Source organism: Ostrea edulis, chromosome 7, assembly GCF_947568905.1.
Source record: "Ostrea edulis chromosome 7, xbOstEdul1.1, whole genome shotgun sequence".
Lineage (NCBI taxonomy): Eukaryota > Metazoa > Mollusca > Bivalvia > Ostreida > Ostreidae > Ostrea > Ostrea edulis.
Genome location: NC_079170.1, coordinates 69,439,004 through 69,462,921, shown reverse-complemented (window position 1 = coordinate 69,462,921; position 23,918 = coordinate 69,439,004). Strand labels below are relative to the sequence as shown.

Genomic DNA, 23,918 nt, shown 5'->3' with positions numbered 1-23,918 from the left:
TATTGAAACTGGACGTTACACACAAACACATGTAAATGAGAGAATATGTACTGTCTGCAAGTCTGACTGTGTAGAAGATGAATTCCATTTTGTATTTGACTGCATAGCATACCAACACTTAAGAAAACCATTCATAGAGTCCATGAACATTTTGTTCAAGAATTTTATAAACCTGTGTAATAGACAAAAATTTATCTGGCTTATGAGCAACGAATGTGACAGTATTATTGAAAAATTTGCCAATTATATATATAGCTGTTCATTACTAAGAAAAGTTGATTTATCATGAACTTGTAAATTTTATTTTTCATCTATCTTTTGGATAATCACTCTTTTATGATTTATGTATATGAACTTTGTATGCCCTCTGGGCCCAAAATTGGAAATAAATTACTTACTTACTTACTGGAGACAGAATAGTTTACAGATTTCACTGGAAACAGAAAACTTTACAGATTTCACTGGAGACAGAATAGTTTACAGATTTCACTGGACACAGAATAGTTTACAGATTTTACTGGAGACTGAATAGTTTACAGATTTTACTGGAGACTGAATACTTTACAGATTTCACTGGAGACTGAAAAGTTTACAATAATTATACCTCAGAATGTTTTTGCTACATAAATGTTAGGTGAATAAATATGTTATTTTTTTGGATAACACTAGCTGTGAAACACTTTCTGAACTATCTCACCTTAGTCTGGAAACTATTTACCAGATGCTATATTTCCCCGCGTTTTCTTTTCTGTGACGTCAAAGTCTGATCACTCAATCGATTCCATCTAGGCTAATGCCGAATGTTAGTTTACTTCACTCTGGTATGTCTGACACAAGTAAAGTCTACTTCGGTATAATAAAACACCTATTTACTGACTATTCGGACAATAGCAAGTTTATTGTCCCCCTTCGACAGCAACTATATTTCCCTAAGCTGCGCCTCGGGAAATAGTTGCTGTCTTGGGGGACAATAAACTTGGTATTGTCCTCATAGCCAGTACATATGTGTATACTATCGTTTAGAGGTTTTGACCCACTCTTCATGACCTAACAAAACAAGACCCATGACATAGTTACGCTGATTGTCAGTGACACCTTAAGAAAAACTGTACATAGTAAATAGAAAATATTTATTTCATTTACTCCCACATTGATATCACAGACAGTATAGTTTAGATTTATTGTATCAATGGTACAGCCCCCTAGACTTGTACGTCCTCTGGGGAAATTTGTACAGGGTGATAAATACTAGTAAGAGAAGAAAAACAACAATATATGCTATAAAATTCTCATCAGATGAAAAACATCTGGTATGAAAATGTTCACAATAATTTACTAATAAACGGACACTTTAATACGAAACAGATTCCTAATAATTAGTATCACACAATCAGAATGGACAGTGGAACACATATGATGTGAAATAGAAATAAAGATGTCATTAAATGGGAGGATTGAGCACAATCCATACAATCAGTATTCATATAAACTAACATGTACATTGCAACATACCATACAATAAAAAAATCAGAACATTTCGTTTCATATACGATGAATTTCACAACTCAACTTTTCCATGCGTTATTCAATTTAAATCCAAAAGATTCACGCCTTGGCCTATTAGAAATTATGCTATTTTGACAGATCAGGATGATCCTTTCAAAACAAAAATTCTATCACAAACAACAAAATCGAACTTCTGGTATGTCTTTGTTTCCAGTATCAGCACGCTGGGTATCTATGGCATCATTTGGACTTGGCTGGGTGTCGTCCCTCCAAAACCTCGTACATATCATCCAAAGCTTTGGTGACGCATTCGATGAAATCTGGAGCATTAGTGGAAGGGGGATAACTGGTCACATTAAAACCAATTCTACTGTCTTCTATAGAATAACCTGTAAAAAAAAACAAGTCTGGAGCGTTAGTGGAAGGGGGATAACTGGTCACATTAAAACCAATTCTACTGTCTTCTATAGAATAACCTGTAAAAAAACAACTCGTACCCGAGTTTGTCATGCATTAACAAAAATAACTATGTCACATTAATACATATTAAATACAGCGAAGGTTCTTTATTTATAGGGGGACATTCCAGAAGATAGATACAGCCAAACCTTTATTTGGATGCCAAAATTCCAGATGCTCCAACTTCTGAACAATTTATCTTTAATTTAAGAACCAATTTATTTAAACAATAGAATGCTTTCTTCTTTGTTTTATCAGTTGATGAAGGTAGCTAGCTTTGCAGAAAAAAATCCATAACCAGCGTAAGCGGGTTATGTAAATTCTATAGAGAGTAGTTGGTTTTTTTTACTAGGCCATAAGTAAAATAAGTCTTTATTGTGAATGCCTGCAGGCTACTTTTACTCAATTGTTACATTAAATCTGCTTTCATATCTCTCTGATTGTGACATCACATCTGTTAACATAACTCTATGATTGTGACATCACATCTGTTTACATAACTCTATGATTGTGACATCACATCTGTCAACATATACACTGAAACAAAAATACTTCGTCTGCTTCCAAATATGTAAACAATTATGGTCGTCTAGAATCAGGATTTGAAAAATATGTAATGAAATGCTTATTGACTGAATATCAGGAAATGATAAAAATGGTCTTCTAGAATCAAAAGCACATTTTAAAAATTTGCAATAAAGAATTAATATACATATATCAGCAATATGCCCGCCCTCAGTCATTGCACAAAAGTGGAGCTTGTAAGCTCAGACGGGAATATTTCCCTTTACTCAGTCAATAACTTATCACTTATACGCACCAACTCCATATCCATTGGGTGTAACTGGTGCAAACCCCCCAATCAGAATAGCGGGACTGGACACTGTGGAAGTGGACAAGATAATGTGGTTAATCTTCTGGTAGTTGGGGTCTGTGAACATCTCTGGAAGTCTTCCATCTTCTTCCTCAGCGAGGATCTTCAACCCGAACAAGTGTCGGTCAAAACCCTTCCCTGGAAGTCGTACAAAAAACTTCCATAATTCAAACATGAATCTGTTACAAACAATACGATGGAAAGTAAGCATCTATATCAGATGTTAGGAGAAAAAAAATTCCAAACAAAAATGTAAATAAAATTTTATATATATATATATTTAAACACAAATAGAATATTATCTTGTGAACAAACTGTATACATTTGTAAATGCCCTTGGATTACCAGTGAGAATTTTTCATTCTTATTTCACATTATCTATATGTATACGTATACAACACTATAATGCATCAAAAATTCTGAATCATTTCATAAGCTACCATCCATTCTGTCAAATAGTAATTTAATACTTTACAGCAATAAACATATTCCTCAAAATTCACTTTGAGTCCGACAATTACCCATAGCAGCATTCCTCGTTAGAGATCCATGCTTTTTGGAGCATGCCATCATGGCTTTTTTTAGTTCTTCTGCGGAGACAGCTGGATGATCATCCACAAACAAAGTGCATGCTCGCTTCGTCTCAGTAGTGGCAGGACGGATGGTCTCTGTTCGGCCGTGTTTGAAGGCTGCAGTGCTACAGGACTCGTAGGTAGCTACAGTCTGCTTGCACTGTCTGTAGTAGGCTAGCTGTTAATCACAAAAGACTCATCTATTCATTCTTACTTTACTCATTCAATCATCTACTTCATTTCATATCAACACATTTGGACACATTGCAAATTTAATTTTTACATTTTCTTAAAATAAAAACAAGATGTGTTTGTGAAACACAAATGCCCCCGATAATGGCAAATTCCGAAGATGGCCAAGGTCACAAGGGCAAATATCTAAAAGAAATGCTCATGTACAATATGAAAGCTCTAATATTTACCATTTAGAAGTTATGACCAATGTAAAAAAAAATTAAAAGCAGGTCAAATGTAAAGGTCAAAAGGTTCAATACTAACGGAAAGGTCTTGTAACAAGGAATACTCATGTGAAATATCAAAGCTCTATCTCTTAATGTTCAAAAGTTATTAGCAAGGTTAAAGTTTTCAAAAAGTAGGTCAAATTCAAAGGTCAAGATCACAGGGTCAAAAATGTTGGTACCCACGGAAAGGTCTTGTCACAAGGAATACTCATGTGAAATATCAAAGCTCTATCTCTTAATGTTCAAAAGTTATTAGCAAGGTTAAAGTTTTCAAAAAGTAGGTCAAATTCAAAGGTCAAGGTCACAGGGTCAAAAATGTTGGTACCCACGGAAAGGTCTTGTCACAAGGAATACTCATGTGAAATATCAAAGCTCTATCACTTACTGTTCAAAAGTTATTAGCAAGGTTAAATTACAGACAGAATGACAGACAGGACAAAAACAATATGCCCCCCGATCTTCGATCTCGGGGGGCATAAAAATTCCTTTGTGCTATCGTGTTCACACAGTGGTTTTTATTTGAACAGCTGATTCGATTGGAACATACTTTATTGCATCCTAGTACAAATAGATTAAAACAAGTTTCTCTCCATCTATGTGGTTAAATTGTGTGGTTATGGGAATTAATGATGAAGGCAAAATTATGGTCTGAGACAAAGTATTAAAGTTGAGTTTAGTTTTGTGCAACCTGCAGAATAACATTTGATCCTTCAATGAAAATTGTATGGTGTTAATCCACATCATTGTGGAATATGGCTTCAAAATCTTGTATTCTTCTTTTACCTGTATGGCAAGTTGCATTAGCGAGTCCGGACTCATCCCGCTTTTCTTGACGTAAGATTTAGTGTACTTGTAGTATTCTAGATGGTGTACATCAAGGCTCTGTATTGTTGAATTGAATTTCTTCACAGATTGCTGTAGGTTTTCCTTCATTTCTTGATCCAGTTTAAACTCTGTAAATTATAAAAAAGGTAAACTTCACACCTGGCATGCTAAGATAATTTTACTCTTTTAATCATATAAATTAATATACTCATCCTCTGGTTCACTGTTAATGACTCCCGTTTACTGTCAATAATTACATAGCCAGCCTCCCATTCACTGTCAATAATTACATACCCAGCCCCCGTTTCACTGTTAATAATTACATACCCAGCCTCTGGTTCACTGTTAATAATTACATACCCAGCCTCCGGTTCACTGTCAGTAATTACATACCCAGCCTCCAGTTCACTGTCAATAATTACATACCCAGCCCTCGGTTCACTGTCAATAATTACATACCCAGCCCTTGGTTCACTGTCAATAATTACATACCCAGCCCCCGGTTCACTGTCAATAATTACATACCCAGCCTCCCCATTCACTGTCAATAATTACATACCCAGCCTCCGGTTAACTGTTAATGATTGCATACCCAGCCTCCGGTTAACTGTTAATAATTACATACCCAGCCTCCGGTTAACTGTTAATAATTACATACCCAGCCTCTGGTTCAGTTAATAATTACATACCCAGCCTCTGGTTCAGTTAATGATTACATACCCAGCCCCCGGTTCAGTTAATAATTACATACCCAGCCCCCGGTTAACTGTTAATGGTTACATACCCAGCCTCCGGTTCAGTTAATAATTACATACCCAGCCTCCGGACACTGGCTGCATCAGTCTGTACAGAGGTTGATGGATGCACCACAGACTTCTTTGTCGAGTCCTCAAATACTTCATTAAAGTATCGAAGAACAGCCACACCATCTCCCCAGGCATGTTCAAAATTCACACAAGTGTTACCGGCAGCAGTCATGATCAGGGATAAACTTTTATCAAACCAGCTGATGAAATAAATAAAATAGCATGTACTGTAGAGCAAGACAATTTTAACAGCCTGTTATTCTCATCCAAACGCATTCACCCATATATTGAAAAAAAACTATTTTATCTGTTTTAAAAACACCCTAACTATTTATTAATACTGAAGGGTAGTGTTTAATTTTAAATTGGGCCACACCAATTTGTAAAACAGTTCTTCAGATTTTCAAACAAAAAAGTGAGGCGAGAGGGCAAAATTATTTTACAAATATTATTTTTAATTTTGGAGACAAGTATTATGAGGCGAGCGAATACAAGAAATATATATATTTTTAATTGAATTAAATGTGATTTTAAAAAGCGAGCGCTTAAAAATAAAGATCTAAATCATCAAATATCATTTGTTTACCACATTAACTTAATATTTTTCAACTTTGTTGTGTACAATAAATAAGGAGTATTTCAAGTTTCAAAGACTTATTTTCTTTATACCTGTACTTTACAACATTAACTGATAAGGTCTTTTTGAAGAATTTTATTTAAGTTTCATGTCTACAAACCTTCGATTCATATATATATGCATATTGCTAGGGACATGACCAATCTCCTTTGCATCGCTTTTAGCATTTTCTTGAATTTTAATAGGACACACTTAATCAATAATCACCAAACCTTTTGTGAATGTGTCTTCACTGTGGGCCCGGTTTAAAATAGTCCTCAGTACCCCTTGCTTGTTGTAAGAGGAGAAGTTCTAAATGGGGCGGTCCTTCGGATAAGACAGCAAAAACTGAGACCCGCGTCACAGCAGGTGTGACACGATAAAGATCCCTCCCTGCTCAATGGACATAAGCGCTGAACATAGGTCTATTTTTTGCAGCCCTTCACCGGCAATGGTAACGTCTTCATGTGAGTGAAATATTCTCAAGAGAGACTTTAAACAATTAATATATAATCAATCAATTTTACGCTGTCGATGTTTTCTAAATAGTGACATCGTATAGCGCTTCAAAAGTTCCATAGGATTCCAGTTTGATTGCAGTATAAGGAACAACTTCCAATTCAGTGTTACGAAGTATCATACATATTAAGATAGACATCATGAATAACTCAAAACACCGTATTATTTCACGAGAGCCCGCGCTTGTCATTTGTCAGCCACATACATCAAGGTCGTTTGTGCGCTTGTTGTATAAAGTCGAAAATATTTTACGGATATTTTTGGACACGCAGGCGGATATTATTTTTTTATAATATTATAATTTGGATTTATTACAAATAGAAGCGGCGAATCCGACGAACTAGATTACAAATTGGCATGGCCTTGGCCTAATTCGCAAAATGGACAAAAATAAAACTGGGTATTTCTAAAATTTCCCAGAATTCGTTATCCAATCATTATATAAAACATATCCATTGCTATTAAATTACAAAAAAAATCACAATTTTCATGCTTTCATTTTCATTGCTTTTGTAGTAGTGGGGGTGGGACTGGAATTAAAATCTGATTTAAAGAAAAGTGATGTCTAACATTACCAGGTTATGTTGCGACTCGAGACCCCATAAATACGTTATTTTTTGTCAAACCAAGAATATTATACCCCAGCAATACAGCTTTAGAATTTTATACCCCAGCAATACAGCTTAAGAATATTATACCCCAGCAATACAGCTTTAGAATTTTATACCCCTGCAATACAGCTTTAGAATATTATACCCCAGCAATACAGCTTTAGAATATTATACCCCAGCAATAGAGCTTTAGAATATTATACCCCAGCAATACAGTTTTAGAATATTATACCCCAGCAATACAGCTTTAGAATTTAAGGTTATTTTTATGGTTCGTTGTTCTCATCTGTTTTTACATTCACGACATTTAAGTATATTTTGTATAAATCTAAGCTGAATAACATTTATTGGCGTATTACAATTGCAAATCAACAATTGATTTGAAATGAAAATAGGGAAAATTAAGGTGCAGTGAAACCAACACTGTATACAACATGTGATTATATACTACTATAAGGAATGCTATTATTTCCCTCTATGAGCTCCTATCAAATTTATATCTACTCACATTCGGCCTGCCTCCCCGTGGAGAAACTTTCTGGTGATGGCGTTAGGATCAGTTGGTTTATCATCCTCGAGACACAGAGCAAAAACTGACGAATCTATCAGCTTCAATGTTTCCTCATTTCCTACAATGTACACGCATTTCCCAATATAAGCACTATGATGCACAAATTAAAAAAAAACCCATGTATATTGTAGACCACATGCTGTAAATCATTGTAAACCTATTGAAACATTTCAAATTTCATCTCAATGTATAAACCCTTCTTGCACACACAACTTTGATTGATCTGATCATTCCATACAATTCCACCCCTCACTTAGATTAGTGAATTACTCCGCCCCTCACCTACATTAGTGAACTATTCCGCCCCTCACCTAGATTAGTGAACTACTCCGCCCACACCTCGATTAGTGAACTACTTCACACTCACCTAGATTAGTGAACTACTCCGCCCCACACCTAGATTAGTGAACTACTCCACCCCTCATCTAGATTAGTGAACTACTCCACTCACCTAGATTAGTGAACTATTCCGCCCCTCACCTACATTAGTGAATTACTCCGGCCCTCACCTACATTAGTGAACTACTCCACTCACCTAGATTAGTGAACTATTCCGCCCCTCACCTAGATTAGTGAACTACTCCATTCACCTAGATTAGTGAACTATTCCGCCCCACACCTAGATAAGTGAACTACTCCACACTCACCTAGATTAGTGAACTACTCCGCCCCACACCTAGATTAGTGAATTACTCCACTCACCTAGATTAGTGAACTACTCCGCCCCTCACCTAGATTAGTGAACTACCCTGCCCTCACCTACATTAGTGAACTACTCCGCCCCACACCTATATTAGTGAACTACTTTGCCCCACACCTAGATTAGTGAACTACTCTGTCCCACACCTAGATTAGTGAACTACTCCGCCCCTCACCTAGATTAGTGAACTACTCCACACTCACCTAGATTAGTGAACTACTCCGCCCCACACCTAGATTAGTGAATTACTCCACTCACCTAGATTAGTGAACTACTCCACACTCACCTAGATTAGTGAACTACCCTGCCCTCACCTACATTAGTGAACTACTCCGCCCCACACCTATATTAGTGAACTACTTTGCCCCACACCTAGATTAGTGAACTACTCTGTCCCACACCTAGATTAGTGAACTACTCCGCCCCTCACCTAGATTAGTGAACTACTCCACACTCACCTAGATTAGTGAACTACTCCGCCCCACACCTAGATTAGTGAATTACTCCACTCACCTAGATTAGTGAACTACTCCACACTCACCTAGATTAGTGAACTACTCCGCCCCTCACCCAGACTGATTTGTTTCTATCTCCACATAACTCCGCCCTTCACCTAGACTGCAAAGTTTCTATCTCCGCCCCTCACCTAGACTGACAAGTTTTTATTTCCGCCCATCACCTAGACTGATGAGTTTCGACCTCCTCATAACTTCACCCCTCAACTAGACTGATGAGTTTCTATCTCCGCCCTTCACCTAGACTGATGAGTTTCTAACTCCCTATAACTCCGCCCCTACCTAGACTGATGATTTTCTATCCCCACCTCTCAACTAGACTGATGAGTTTCTATCTCCGCCCCTTACCTAGACTGATGAGTTTCTAACTCCCCATAACTCCACCCCTCACCTAGACTGACAAGTTTTTATTTCCGCCCATCACCTAGACTGATGAGTTTCGACCTCCTCATAACTCCACCCCTCACCTAGACTGATGAGTTTCTATCTCTGCCCCTCATCTAGACTGATGAGTTTTTATCTCCGTCTCTCACACCTAGACTGATGAGTTTCTAACTCCCCATAACTCCGCCCCTACCTTGACTGATGAGTTTCTATCCCTGCCCCTCACCTAGACTGATGAGTCTCTATTTCCACCCCTCACCTAAACTGATGACTTTCTGTGATTTTTTTAAGGCCCATTTTGCAGTCTTCACAAAAACTCAGTGGTCCAAAGACCGAGGCCAGTGAATTTTACAGTTGGGTCAGTGAAAATTAAAGATCAGGAAGTCCGATGGGTTTGTAGACTTTTTGTAAGTCACATTAAATATGTTGGATTTAGATATTCTAAACGTCTTATTTGCTTAAATTTACTATCAAAATCAAAATAAATTGAAAAAAATAGCACATAAAGTAAATGTTTGGACATCGTGGTTTGTTTATTTCGTGAAGAACGATAAATATACTTGTCATTGTCAAGATAACTTGTACGTTGATCATGTGAATATTAAACGAACAACTTGTTGAAACAACAAAAATGACCACGTTCTGTATCGCACAGCACACCGGTAATTGCTGCTTTATTGCATTGTCCAATTAAAATGAACTTCGTCAAGTACAGTTATAATCTCTGATTTTATGCAATTTCTACAGTTTATAGAATTAATCAATCGTTTACATTTGATGTTAGTAGGGAAGGCTACTTTGATGTTGGTAGAGAAGGCTACTTCCTAAGTAGTCCGAAATATCTGACGTTTTCCTGGCTTTTTTATGATTTTGATATTTACTGTGCCAGAAAAACGTCAGAACCGGCGCCATTACGTAAATAGGAAATTTGCCACCTCCAACTGGAGGCGGCATTCTCGGGCCGATTTTAAATACTTTGGAGTCGAATTCAATGTTAAACTCATAATTAATTAATAAAACGATACTTCTTCTACTTACTAATATTGATTAAAAGAAAATATCAATCCAAAATTCTATAGCAAAAGCACACAATTGTAGTCAACGGAATTTTCCCTGTCCTTTGAGCGAACGAGTCACATGACTCAAAACAAAGCTTGAAAATTTGTTAAAATGTTTTCAAAAGACTTTTTTGCGTTGACAGAACCCATAAAACCGATATTAGTAAGTACAAGAAGCATCGTTTTATTGATTGATTATGAGTTTAACATTGAATTCGACTCCAAAGTATTTAAAATCGGCCCGAGAATGCCGCCGCCAATTGGAGGCGGCGAATTTCCAGTTTCTGTAATGGCGCCAGTTCTGACATTTTTCTGGCACGGTAAACATCAAAATCATAAAAAGCCAGGAAAACGTCAGATATTTCGGACTACTTCCTAAGGTGCACTCAGGCTGTTTTCATGTTTGTGAAAAATACGTGAAGTTGTAGTCTTGTTGTTTGCAGGTGAAGAGAGAGAAAATACCGTGTACGGCAATGTTTTTCTGGAATCGGCAGAAAGGATGTCTTAGGGTGGATATGAATACGAGTAATAACTATAGTTTCAGTAAATTAATTGTACAATTTTACAATGCATTCCATAATGTATGTGATAAACATATGAAAATTTAGGGGGCCAGTAAATTTCACTATGGGCCAGTAAATTCAGACAGTTCACTGGTCCGACTGGCCAGCAAGTTTTAAATGTTTTCAAGAAGACTGATTTTGGGTCCGAATTTCGGCCCTTTACCCTCCTAAAAATGGTCATTTTCCCCCCAATTTAGCTTGCATTTTTCCCAATAATAAAATTATGCAAGGAAAACGTATTTGAAAAAAAAATAAACATTCGATGTGAATTACAGTATATACATAAGACTTAACAAAGAGTTATGAGAATGATGATTTGGATAGAATAGTTGAAAATTTTAGAAGGTTAAAGAAAATTAGATGTGTAAAATAAAGATAATATAATGTTTGATATGATTTTGAAACTTATTTACGATAAAATTGATTTCTCCCAATTTGAATGAAATGTCGATAATTTTTCCCAATTCGAAAGCCACAGGACCTTTGTAAAAAATGTAGAAAACTCACTGATTTCTATCTCTGCATAACTCCGCCCCTACCTAGACTGATGAGTTTCTATCCGCTCCTCTCACCTAAACTGATGACTTTCTATCTCCGCCCCTCACCTAGACTGATGACTTTCTATCTCCGCCCCTCACCTAGACTGATGATTTTCTACCTCCGCCCCTCACCTAGACTGATGACTTTCTATCTCTGCATTACTCCGCCCCTACCTAGACTGATGACTTTCTATCTCTGCATTACTCCGCCCCTACCTAGACTGATGACTTTCTATCCCCGCCCCTCACCTAGACTGATGACTTTCGATCTCTGCATAACTCCGCCCCTACCTAGGGTGATGACTTTCTATCCCCGCCACTCACCTAGACTGATGAGTTTATATCCCCACCCCTCACCTAGACTGATGACTTTCTATCCCCGCCCCTCACCTAGACTGATAAGTTTTTCTCTGTATGAGGCCCAGACATCTCTGTCTTCTGCTGTAAATACAGCTACAGGTTCCGAGTTTGGCGGACTCTGATCTTGCATGATCTGATGGAGACTGGCCATTATGACTCCTGGTTCCAGTATGTTTCCTAAAATACAAAGTTCAAGTTCTTCTCACAATGTCTACTATCATTTTTATGAACATGTAAATACATCATCCATAATAAATCTGTAAATGCTTAATTAGCTATGATATCATAAATACATCACTCATCATGAACCTGTAAATACATCACTCATCATGAACCCATAAATAAATCATGAACCTGTAAATAAATCATTCATCATGAACCTGTAAATAAATCATGAACCTGTAAATACATCATTCATCATGAACCCATAAACACATCATTCATCATGAACCTGTAAATAAATCATTCATCATGAACCTGTAAATACACCATTCATCATGAACCTGTAAATAAATCATGAACCTGTAAATACATCATTCATCATGAACCCATAAAAACATCATTCATCATGAACCTGTAAATAAATCATGAACCTGTAAATACACCATTCATTATGAACCTGTAAATACATCATGAACCTGTAAATACACCATTCATCGTGAACCTGTAAATACATCATTCATCATGAACCTGTAAATACATCATTCATCATGAACCTGTAAATACATCACTCATCATGAACCTATAAATACATCACAAACCCGTAAATACATCATTCATCATGAACCTGTAAATACATCATTCATCATGAACCTGTAAATACATCATTCATCATGAACCCATAAACACATCATTCATCATGAACCTGTAAATAAATCATTCATCATGAACCTATAAATACATCATGAACCTGTAAATAAATCATTCATCATGAACCTATAAATACATCATGAACCTGTAAATAAATCATTCATCGTGAACCTGTTAGAACAGGTACAATAAAGTTAAACACTCACCGCTGGCATCCAGAACATCAAAAACATAAAAGTTTCCGTTCCTCATCACCAATAAATGTCTCGCTTCTTTGTTCACCACTAATTCATCTTTTCCAGGCCTGTCAATCAAAATAATTTATTCAAAATGTGCATAAAATCAAATACCATACAGGGTTTTAAGATTGCAATCATTTTTCTTCCTCACAAATCATTACTGAAATCAGACTGAAGACAAATGAGTGAAATGACTGAATTAAAATTTATTTCAACTGTATAAATAACTTAAAAGCATTTATTGTTCATCGTGAACACTGCAAGTAAAGTATCAGAATCGAGTGTCAACAGTCCTTTGATTTTCCCTTGAACATAAATATGACAAAATGTACGCATTGTTTCAGTAATTTTTTTTAATTCCTTCAATGTTGCTATGGTTACATGAATTATAAATCTGTCATTTAAAACCCTCCAGGCTCATGTGATATGGCTTACCTTGGGATTCTGGTGGAATTAAACAGGTATTTATACTGGCTTATGTGACACGGTTTACCTTGGGATTCTGGTGGAATTAAACAGTTTTTTATACTGGTTCATGTGATATGGCTTACCTTGGGATTCTGGTGGAATTAAACAGGTTTTTATACTGGTTCATGTGATACAGTTTACCTTGGGATTCTGGTGGAATTAAACAGGTTTTTATACTGGTTCATGTGATACGGTTTACCTTTGGATTCTGGTGGAATTAAATAGGTTTTTATACTGGCTCATGTGATACGACTTACCTTGGGATTCTGGTGGAATTAAACAGGTTTTTATACTGGCTCATGTGATACGACTTACCTTGGGATTCTGGTGGAATTAAACAGGTTTTTATACTGGCTCATGTGATACGGTTTACCTTGGGATTCTGGTGGAATTAAACAGGTTTTTATACTGGCTCATGTGATACGACTTACCTTGGGATTCTGGTGGAATTAAACAGGTTTTTATACTGGCTCATGTGATACGACTTAACTTGGGATTCTGGTGGAATTAAACAGGTTTTTATACTGGTTCATGTGATATGACTTACCTTGGGATTCTGGTGGAATTAAACAGGTTTTTATACTGGCTCATGTGATACGACTTACTTTGGGATTCTGGTGGAATTAAACAGGTTTTTATACTGGCTCATGTGATACGACTTACCTTGGGATTCTGGTGGAATTAAACAGGTTTTTATACTGGCTCATGTGATACAACTTACCTTGGGATTCTGGTGGAATTAAACAGGTTTTTATACTGGCTCATGTGATATGGCTTACCTTGGGATTCTGGTGGAATTGAACAGGTTTTTATACTGGCTCATGTGATATGACTTACCTTGGGATTCTGGTGGAATTAAACAGGTTTTTATACTGGCTCATGTGATACGACTTACCTTGGGATTCTGGTGGAATTAAACAGGTTTTTATACTGGCTCATGTGATACGACTTACCTTGGGATTCTGGTGGAGTTGAACAGGTTTTTATACTGGCTCATGTGATACGACTTACCTTGGGATTCTGGTGGAATTAAACAGGTTTTTATACTGGCTCATGTGATACGACTTACCTTGGGATTCTGGTGGAATTAAACAGGTTTTTATACTGGCTCATGTGATACGACTTACCTTGGGATTCTGGTGGAATTAAACAGGTTTTTATACTGGCTCATGTGATATGGCTTACCTTGGGATTCTGGTGGAATTAAACAGGTTTTTATACTGGCTCATGTGATACGACTTACCTTGGGATTCTGATGGAATTAAACAGGTTTTTATACTGGCTCATGTGATACGACTTACTTTGGGATTCTGGTGGAATTAAACAGGTTTTTATACTGGCTCATGTGATACGACTTACCTTGGGATTCTGGTGGAGTTGAACAGGTTTTTATACTGGCTCATGTGATATGACTTACCTTGGGATTCTGGTGGAATTAAACAGGTTTTTATACTGGCTCATGTGATACGACTTACCTTGGGATTCTGGTGGAATTAAACAGGTTTTTATACTGGCTCATGTGATACGACTTACCTTGGGATTCTGGTGGAGTTGAACAGGTTTTTATACTGGCTCATGTCTAACGGGAAGGCTTTGTACATATAGGCTCCGTAGAAGGCAACAGGGGACGGAATCATCCTGTTCACAAACAGAAGTCGGACATCATCAGACAAATATTCAAAGTACAAATATGTTCATGTCAATTGGAAGTCAGTAACAAAAAAGGAATTTGACATAACAAAATACTTTTTAGAATCTACATGCAATGGAATCCTACCAAGGGTCACAGTAACTGAAAGTCATTGAAATTAATCTTTACATCTGACCTCTGATTCAGTTTGTTAAAATGAAGGTTTCATTAAAGAAATTAAAACAGATTTATCCTTATACCAGATATATCAGTCATAAATTTTTCCAGTAATTTCCAGTTATTGACAATATTCTTACAACCTGACATTAATTCTTTATATTTACAGTCACGTTCAATTGTTTTCTCCGTAGTAACCCTTTGAAGTTCTGATATCTTAATTTCCCCACAACTTACAGCTGGGCGCACAATTTTTACTTCATGCAAAATGAAAGGTCATTGGGCAGGGATTATTCCTATGTCCAGTTTGACCCTTGACCTTTAATCATGTGACCTCAAAATCAATAGAAGTCATGTACTCCTTACAATGTTCCAGTGTTCCAAGTTTGATGTCAGTCAAGCAAAATTCTCGAGATAATGGGCAGACAATATCTTCCTATGTTTAGAGTGGATTGACCCTTAACCTTTAACCTTGACCTCAAAATCGATAGAGGTCCTCTTCTACGCATATCCAACCCGCATATAATATATCATTATGATCAAGTGAATGGTTCTCAAGATATTCAGTGGACAACGTGGTCTACCGATCAGCATACCAACCAACCAGTAAGTGCAAAGTAAGATGCCCCGCCCCTATTCTTTGAAAGGGGCATAAAATCCAAAAAGTGAACAATCCCTGGCCTCAAAGGTATTAATTTCATTTAACACAGACAAATTTGAAAAACGTGTGTAAGCAGATATCATTAAACACAGACAAATGTTCTACAAGTGTGTAAGCAGATATCATTTAAACTTTTCATTTAAGTTTGCTTTCTTTTTCCCATCATGAATTGGGATATCGGTTATACCTCATGATTTTCCTGAATCTCATGTTGTCTGATTTAGCTGGGTTCAGGTGATAAATGTCTGGCTCCAGGATATTGGCTCTCATGGTCTTCATGAACTTTAGTGACGACACAATCATGTTTGTGGAACGAAGGAGCTGAAAAGGTCAGAGTTCAAGGACAAGGTTATTCCAGTTCCTGTCACGCATTTTCACAAAAACAAGAAGATTTTGGAAAACAGAAATTTCATTTTTTCATTATAATGTATTTTAGCCTTATCTTAAATTTATGTTTACTCCTACTTATAAGTTATAATCAGCTAAACGTTTTATCATAAGTGTTTTTTTTATATCTGTTTGATGCAGGGCTTGTTCAAAGTGGTAATAATGTTCTAAAAAATGCACGATCATGGCATACAGAAGTAGAAATAATACATTTATAAACCAATTTGTTTTAATAGACGCGATTAGTAACGGACGATTTCATTCTCTAGTTGTGACGCGATTAGTAACGGATGATTTCATTCTCTAGTTGTGACGCGATTAGTAACGGATAATTTCATTCTCTAGTTGTGACGCGATTAGTAACGGATGATTTCATTCTCTAGTTGTGACGCGATTAGTAACGGACGATTTCATTCTCTAGTTGTATAGGAATGAATCTCTCTGATGATGCTAAAGTGAAATCCCTAAAACACTGTAAATGTAATTTTAAGAAAAAACTTATAGTTGATCTTGGCAAATAATAAATTCACAGATCTAAACATGAATTTGAAATTTATTCCACAATTTGGATCGCATGTCATCATGACCAGGTGATGAGTCCTTACAAGGTTGTGTAACTGTACATCCATATACTATACCAGTACACCTGTACTTATTCAGCACAACTATAGCAAGGTTGTGTAACTGTACATCCATATACTATACCAGTACACCTGTACTTAATTCAGCACAACTATAGCTGATCACATATTCACAAGAATAAACAAGATGTGTTTGTGAAACACAGATGCCCCCAATAATGGCCAATTCCAAAGATGGCCAAGGTCACAAGGACAAATACCTTGGTACCAGTAGAAAGATCTTGTCACAAGAAATGCTCATGCGCAATATGAAAGCTCTTAGACTAATATTTACCATTTAGTAGCAATGACCAATGTCAAATTTCTAAAAAGTAGGTCAAATGCCAAGGTCAAAAGGTTTAGTACCCACAGAAAGGTCTTGTCACAAGAAATACTCATGTGAAATATCAAAGCTCTAGCACTAACTATTCAAAATTTATTAGCAAGGGCAAAGTTTTCAAAAAAGTAGGTCAAACTCCAAGGTCACAGGGTCAAAAATGTTGGTACCCACGGAAATGTCTTGTCACAAGGAATACTCATGTGAAATATTAAAGCTCTAGCACTTACTGTTCAAAATTTATTAGCAAGTTTAAAGTTTCAGAGAGAATGACAGAATAATTACACAATGACAGACAGGATAAAAACAATATCTCCCCCTCCCCCCCACCTGATTTTCAATCTCGGGGGCATAAAAATGGCAAGCACTAATAAAAGTTATGCATTCATATCTAGGCAAATGAGTAATAAATAGATAAAATAAAAACTTTAGGAGAGGATTTCTCACATCGAATTCAGAATCTACAGCATTTCAAAACTTGTTCCGTACAAACCTGGTTTTGGTACTCTGGACGCGGGTCATCTTGGAAGGAAATAAACGGATTGTAGTTCAGGACAATCGGCAGTCTGGACTTCAGGTACATGTCAAACCAGGGTTCTGAGGTACAGTAAGATAAACAGTACATGTATTAAGACTGTAGATATACAGTAGTATGTAATTAATCCTGAAACTAGCATGGATTTCACCCTTCATCTGGTCAATTTACATAAAGTGAAATCAGCATTTCATGTAGCTACAGAACTATCACCTGGTAAGTTTTTATTGCAGTTATATATAAATCACCATGTCATGTACAATGTAACTTCAGAACTGGTCGATCAACTAATGAATTTTTTTTCAGATAGGCACTTTTGCATTTATATCCAATGTTGAATTAAATTTCATGGAATCGATAGTTACTCCATGTCCACTGCACAGAAAACCTGATATAATATTAACATAATAGCAAACCACAAAACCTAGCCACCTTATTCAAATGATTTCTCAATCTTCACATATCAAAAATCCATTTATTTTCAAATCATTTTACAATTCTAATTTTTAAAATTGCATTAAAAAAAAATTATTTTTAAAATTAAAGTGACCTGCTACCATGTACATGATTCTTTGATATATATTGTATTAGTTTTTGGTATGATATCAATAATCACAGTTATATTGTAATACAGTTATATTGTATTGCAGTTAAGTTTTTTGTATTAATAATCACATCTTCTCTTGGGTTTCTCTCTATACACTTACTTGTGACATAACTTGTGTCTTTATTTTGTTTATCTTTAGCTATCAATCTCTTCTGAAGATCTACAAAAAATACAGACCAGTGAATTATAGAAATCCTCTCTGGTAAATTTTTGTAAGAGATTGCACATGAAGTAAAGATAAACCTGCGACAGGCAACTCATTGTAGATGACAAATAAAGAATTGATGTTGCTTAAATATAAGAGAAAAAATATTGCTAGATGAAAAATTCTCACATTATTGAAATCCTTCACACCAAATACTGTAAATTGCAAATCACTTAGGGCTGTTCCAGAAATGATCAAATGGGGGGGGGGGGGGGGGGTCGGGCGGCAAATGTTGTTTTTTTTGTGGGTGGTCGTATTTTTTCATATTTTAATTGGTCCGTGGTGGGATTGTTAATAAAATATTTATTATGGGTAGTGGGTAGTTTCTATTGTTTTATTTTGTGCCAAGTGGGTGTTGAGTTTTCAGAATATTTTTATTGTCGCTCTTGTCGTGTTGGTTACAAAACGTCGGAGGGAAAATTGAAAATGCTGCTTTCGAAATCGAAAGTAACATAGAACTATTCGAGTTGTCGCTCTTTGCAGCGCATAACTTTCCATTACGGCACTCTTCAAATTAGAGGCGCGTTTAATAGGGTCCCTTTGGACGTGATGGCGGCGAACTTCTGTAGATTATTACAGTTTACAGTGCATCGATTTTGGGAATATTTTTAAACCAATAGGTATTCCGTTTTCTAATAAAAATAGGCAAACCTTAGTTGATTTATACGAGGGTACCGATGCGTTATATTTATCAATCGGTTTGATGGTGATATAGAGGCCTCCGGGCGCGGGCTCCATTAGAAGACGAACGATTCGTGGAAAAACATATCCATACCCATTTCATGATAATAGCATCGTTTGGACTCCCAATCTTTCCAACATTCCCGCCATAGATGTGTTTGATTGTTGATGTGACATCGTTTCTTCAGAACTACTGTGATACAATGTCGAACAGGCATTACCGCGTCATTGACTAGAATGTTTGTCCCGAAAACCTCGTGAGATTTGTACCGTTTTCATTTTTAAAAATATTTTTGTGGTGGGTCTGGTTAGTTGTTTTTTTTTTATTAGATGGGTCATTGTAAAATGAGTTTATTAATTTGATGGGTCATGGGGTAATTTTTAATTTTTTTTTATGGGTGCTTGGTATATACAAAAGGTGCCTCCCGACCCCCCCATGTATTTATTTCTGGAATAGCCCTTATACACTTATACATGTATTTCTGAATCATTATGTTTACCAGAAAAACGTAATTTATATAAATATCTAAAATGTACATAACTACATTTATATATATGTGTGAGTTCATTATGGTTATGGTTCATTAGATGGTACATATATTTTGGATTATATATATACATATATATATATAAAATAAATATATATCACTTCTACATATACATGATAAATGTATCATTACTACATATATATATATATATATATATATATATATATATATATATAATATAAAATATATATTAGAATCTTACTTCTACATTTGAAAACTTACATAACAATAAAAAATAATTACTTTGAATTCATAGATAGGAATATCTGTTTCTCATACAAGTAAATGACCTCACCAAGACCCTCCGTGACCTTGAATTTGTTCACAATGTCGACTGTTTGATCATATTCATCATCCGTCAGTATCTGTTGCTGACATTCCAGGTATTTCTTTAATGTATCCTCCAATTCCGGAATCGGAAGTCTGGGGAGACTGGCCTGAAAATGATCTGTGGCGAGAATGCTTCTATGTAGAAAATCTTTGTCAGCTGCAGAAGAACTGTCAAAATTTATGAATTAATATTACTTCTACATTAGTATGCAACTGATTTACGTAATAAAGAGTTCATGTAAGAGGTGTAAAATAAATCTGTAATGTTCAGACGAAACACTATTATATTTCAGACATGGTTATAATAATCAATATGCAATTGTATAAAATCTTTAAGGACCCCTTCCTCTCCCCATCCACAAACCAATGGTTAACATCAGTGAAGTTTTGTAAACACGTAATTATACAGTAAAGATTATTATCCACAAACCAATGGTTAACATCAGTGAAGTTTTGTAAACAAAAATGGTAGTTTCTATCTCTTTTATATAAGTAAAAATCTCATTATCAGTGATTATATTTCTTCTTACAATCGCTGAAAATGTGATTTTTACTAAAACAATGTTCAGAGATGAAAAATTACATTTTTGGATGATCTTTAATGTATAATTACAAATCATGAGTTAAATAAAGATCAGAAAAAATAAGGTGGTGGTGGTGGTGGGGGGGGGGGGGGGGGGGCTTGTTCCGTGATCCATGCCTCAAATACCTGTGTATTAAACTACCCCTATTGCGACCCCTACACATGTAACTTCTGGTGAAATATCAAGCCTGATAAATACGATTAAACAAGAGGCCCATGGGCCACATCACTCACCTGAGTCACCTTGGCCCTTATCTGAAGACTTTCCATATATATTTGCATGTAAAACCTTAGTCCCTATTGTGGCCCAAACCTACCCCTGGATACCGACGCTAAATATGACGTCACAATACGCAAGTTCCGAGATATCAGCTCTTCTGTGATGGAGGTACGTTTAGTATTCTGTTGAACGCTTTGGTGGGTACAAGATGTATACACATATTATAGACTAGCTATGAAAATAAGAATAAAAGTCCTGAAAGCGTAAATTTTGTTTATATCAGCCGTTGGTATACATTAAACTGACCATATGAAGAATAACATTTGTTTAAATTAGACCGTTAAATTAAATATTAATTTATTTTTTATTTCCTCTTCTGCATGAGCGATACTTTGATGAAAGAAAGATGGTGATTATCGATTTTTGTTTGAGCTAGTTTATTATCAAATAATCATAAACTTACTAAAATTGTGTGCCCCAGCAATTTGGGTGGTTGCATGATGTCTGATAATCATACTTTAGGCAATATATTAAGGCAGCGATAAGCATTTGTATACCACCGCGTGCGGACAAAAGTATGTTTTGCGTCTCACTGTGCGTAAGAGTTCCACAAAGGGAAAGAACTATCGGGCAACTCAGAAATTGCGTATTAATGCACTGTTTACATTAGTTGCATAGAGTTTCCCGCATTCAATGAATTGGCGGATCAAAAATGTCTAAAGTTAGAATACTTTGATTGAGCTCTGTCCTCACACGTTAGGTGCTAATATTTCGGGATATTTTTTGTCCAGTTATGAATCTAGATACTAATAGCGAGCAAAGCTTGCGTCGCGAAGCGACGAGCTCGCTCCAATGATTACACATATGAGTCACGTGATTTGCTCTTCATCAGCTGAAAAATGATGAGTATTACCCATAATGCTTATGGAAAAATGTCGCCGTCACTGCGGTATACTTCATTAACAATCCCGTAATTAAAATAATCAGATTGTTTAGAAAGTACCATCAACTTTTTAAAATTCCAGACAAGTTTTCTGATAGCTTCAAACGTTTTGTTTTTGCTTGATTTGAGAGAAGAAGGAAAAACATTGCAGCTAATATGACGTCACAATTCGTAACTGTTTACATCCACCGTGTTATATTCCCCGCGTTAAATGAAGAGGTGGATAAAATGTCTAAGTCGTGTTGCAAGATGTTAATGGGGTTCGCTCGTCTCAACGGTCACACCGTACAACATATTAGTGAACGAAGCTCGTGTTGCAAAGCGATGCGACGAGCTCGCTCCAATGATTACACATGAGTCACATGATTTGCTCTTCAGCAGCTGAAAAAAGATGAGTATTACCCATAATGCTTCTGGAAAAATGTCGCCGTCACTGAGGTATACTATATGGACAAACCCGTAATTAAAATAATTAGATTGTTTAGAAAGTACCATAAACGTTTTTAAATTCCAGACAAGCTTTCTTATAGCTTCAGAACTGCTTGGTTTGAGAGAAGAAGAAAAAACATTGCAGCTAATATGACGTCACAATATAACTGTTTACATCCACCGCCATATATTTCCCGCGTTAAATGAAGAGGCGAATTAAATGTCTATAAGTTGTGTTGCAAGATGTTAATGGGCTTCGCTTGTCTCAACGGTCACACCGTACAACATATTAGAGAGCGAAGCTTGCGTCGCGAAGTGACGAGCTCACTCCAATGATTACACATATGAGTCACGTGATTTGCTCTTCTAAATTCCAGACAAGCTTTCCCATACCTTCGTACGTTTTGTCATGGATTATTGCTTGATTTGAAAGAAGAACAATCGCAGCTAATGATGACGTCACAATGCACTGTTTACATCAACCGCCTTATATTTTCCCACGTTAAATGAATTGCCCCAAGTCGTGTAAGTCGTCTCAACGGTCATAGAGGGCGAAGCCCTCTCACGGCCCGGAGAGCCGTGAGAGCGGAGCTCTCCCTATAGGTAACACGTATATACATGTTTAAAAGGAAAATATAGGAAAATAATGAAAAATTAAACCATACCTATGGAACTTGAAAAGTTTGGTACCAATGGCGTCCATTCGAATATTAGCGCGTGGACATGTATTCCTCCATTTTGAATCTCGTCTACCCTAGTTCACGTCGTTCTGAGATGTTACACATAAAATCCGTAAAAGCATGTAAATCTTATTTTCTTAATCATATATAATCACTCCACGATTAACGCCATGTTTTTTGTTGTGGTTCAAATGCTTTGTTTGTAAATTTGCTAAATAACGACGCTGAATATGACATCACAATGTACTGTTTACATCAATTGCATTATATTTCCCGCGTTCAATATAGAGGTGGATCAAATGTCCAAAAATTAGGATGCTTTGATACAGCCTCGTCCGCGTGCTAACTTCGGGTTGTTTTTGTCCTGTTTTGGATATAGATACTAATGTCAAAACTTTTTTGCTTCGCCCTCAAACACAGTCACGCCGTAAAACATATTACTGTAAACATATTACCAATACTTTTTGCTTCACCCTCAAACACGGGTACGCCGTAAGACATATTAAATAAACTGATAAATATATATGTGACAATACCAAGTGTGATCTGAACCGTAATGTGAATGTATATAAGATTAAGGTATTTGATCTTGGTGACAAAATGCATTTAAAAATCTCCCTGTACCTGTAGCACTGGAATGTTTCATCTAGAGAGGAAGCGAGAGGCTGCAATGACAATAGACAAAAGGGCAATTAGACCGAGAAATGAAATCAGTGTAAACATATTCAAACTTGTAGCATTACGTTTGAATGATTACCTGTAAAATTCTCAAGCGGTTTTTATTCCGAAAACAATATTTTAATCTGTGTAACTTTAACATTTTCTAGGACGTTCCCCTACAGCCTAACCGGTGGAGGATGATCACCTCAAAAAGGAATTAAACATCGAC

The 23,918-nt window shown here is 36.3% G+C and overlaps 1 protein-coding gene across 2 annotated transcripts; it reads right to left on the bottom strand.

Annotated features, from left to right (window-relative positions):
- Nucleotides 1-1,115: 1,115 nt before the first annotated feature.
- LOC125654978 (carnitine O-palmitoyltransferase 2, mitochondrial) lies at nt 1,116-23,918 on the bottom strand. 2 transcript variants are annotated; one of them, XM_048885083.2, is made up of 15 exons: nt 23,787-23,918; nt 23,654-23,694; nt 20,140-20,342; nt 18,511-18,570; nt 17,762-17,865; nt 16,112-16,245; nt 14,990-15,094; nt 12,956-13,053; nt 11,970-12,116; nt 7,758-7,878; nt 5,513-5,703; nt 4,656-4,825; nt 3,361-3,589; nt 2,786-2,977; nt 1,116-1,895 (listed from the first exon to the last, which is right to left on the bottom strand). In XM_048885083.2, the coding sequence occupies exons 1-15, from the start codon at nt 23,847-23,849 to the stop codon at nt 1,747-1,749; spliced, it is 2,007 nt and encodes a 668-aa protein (XP_048741040.2). In that variant the 5' UTR covers nt 23,850-23,918; the 3' UTR covers nt 1,116-1,746. The 2 variants fall into 2 exon arrangements, with proteins under 2 accessions (XP_048741040.2, XP_048741041.2); XM_048885084.2 differs by lacking the exon at nt 23,787-23,918 and adding an exon at nt 23,015-23,118 and having other exon boundaries at nt 23,654-23,669.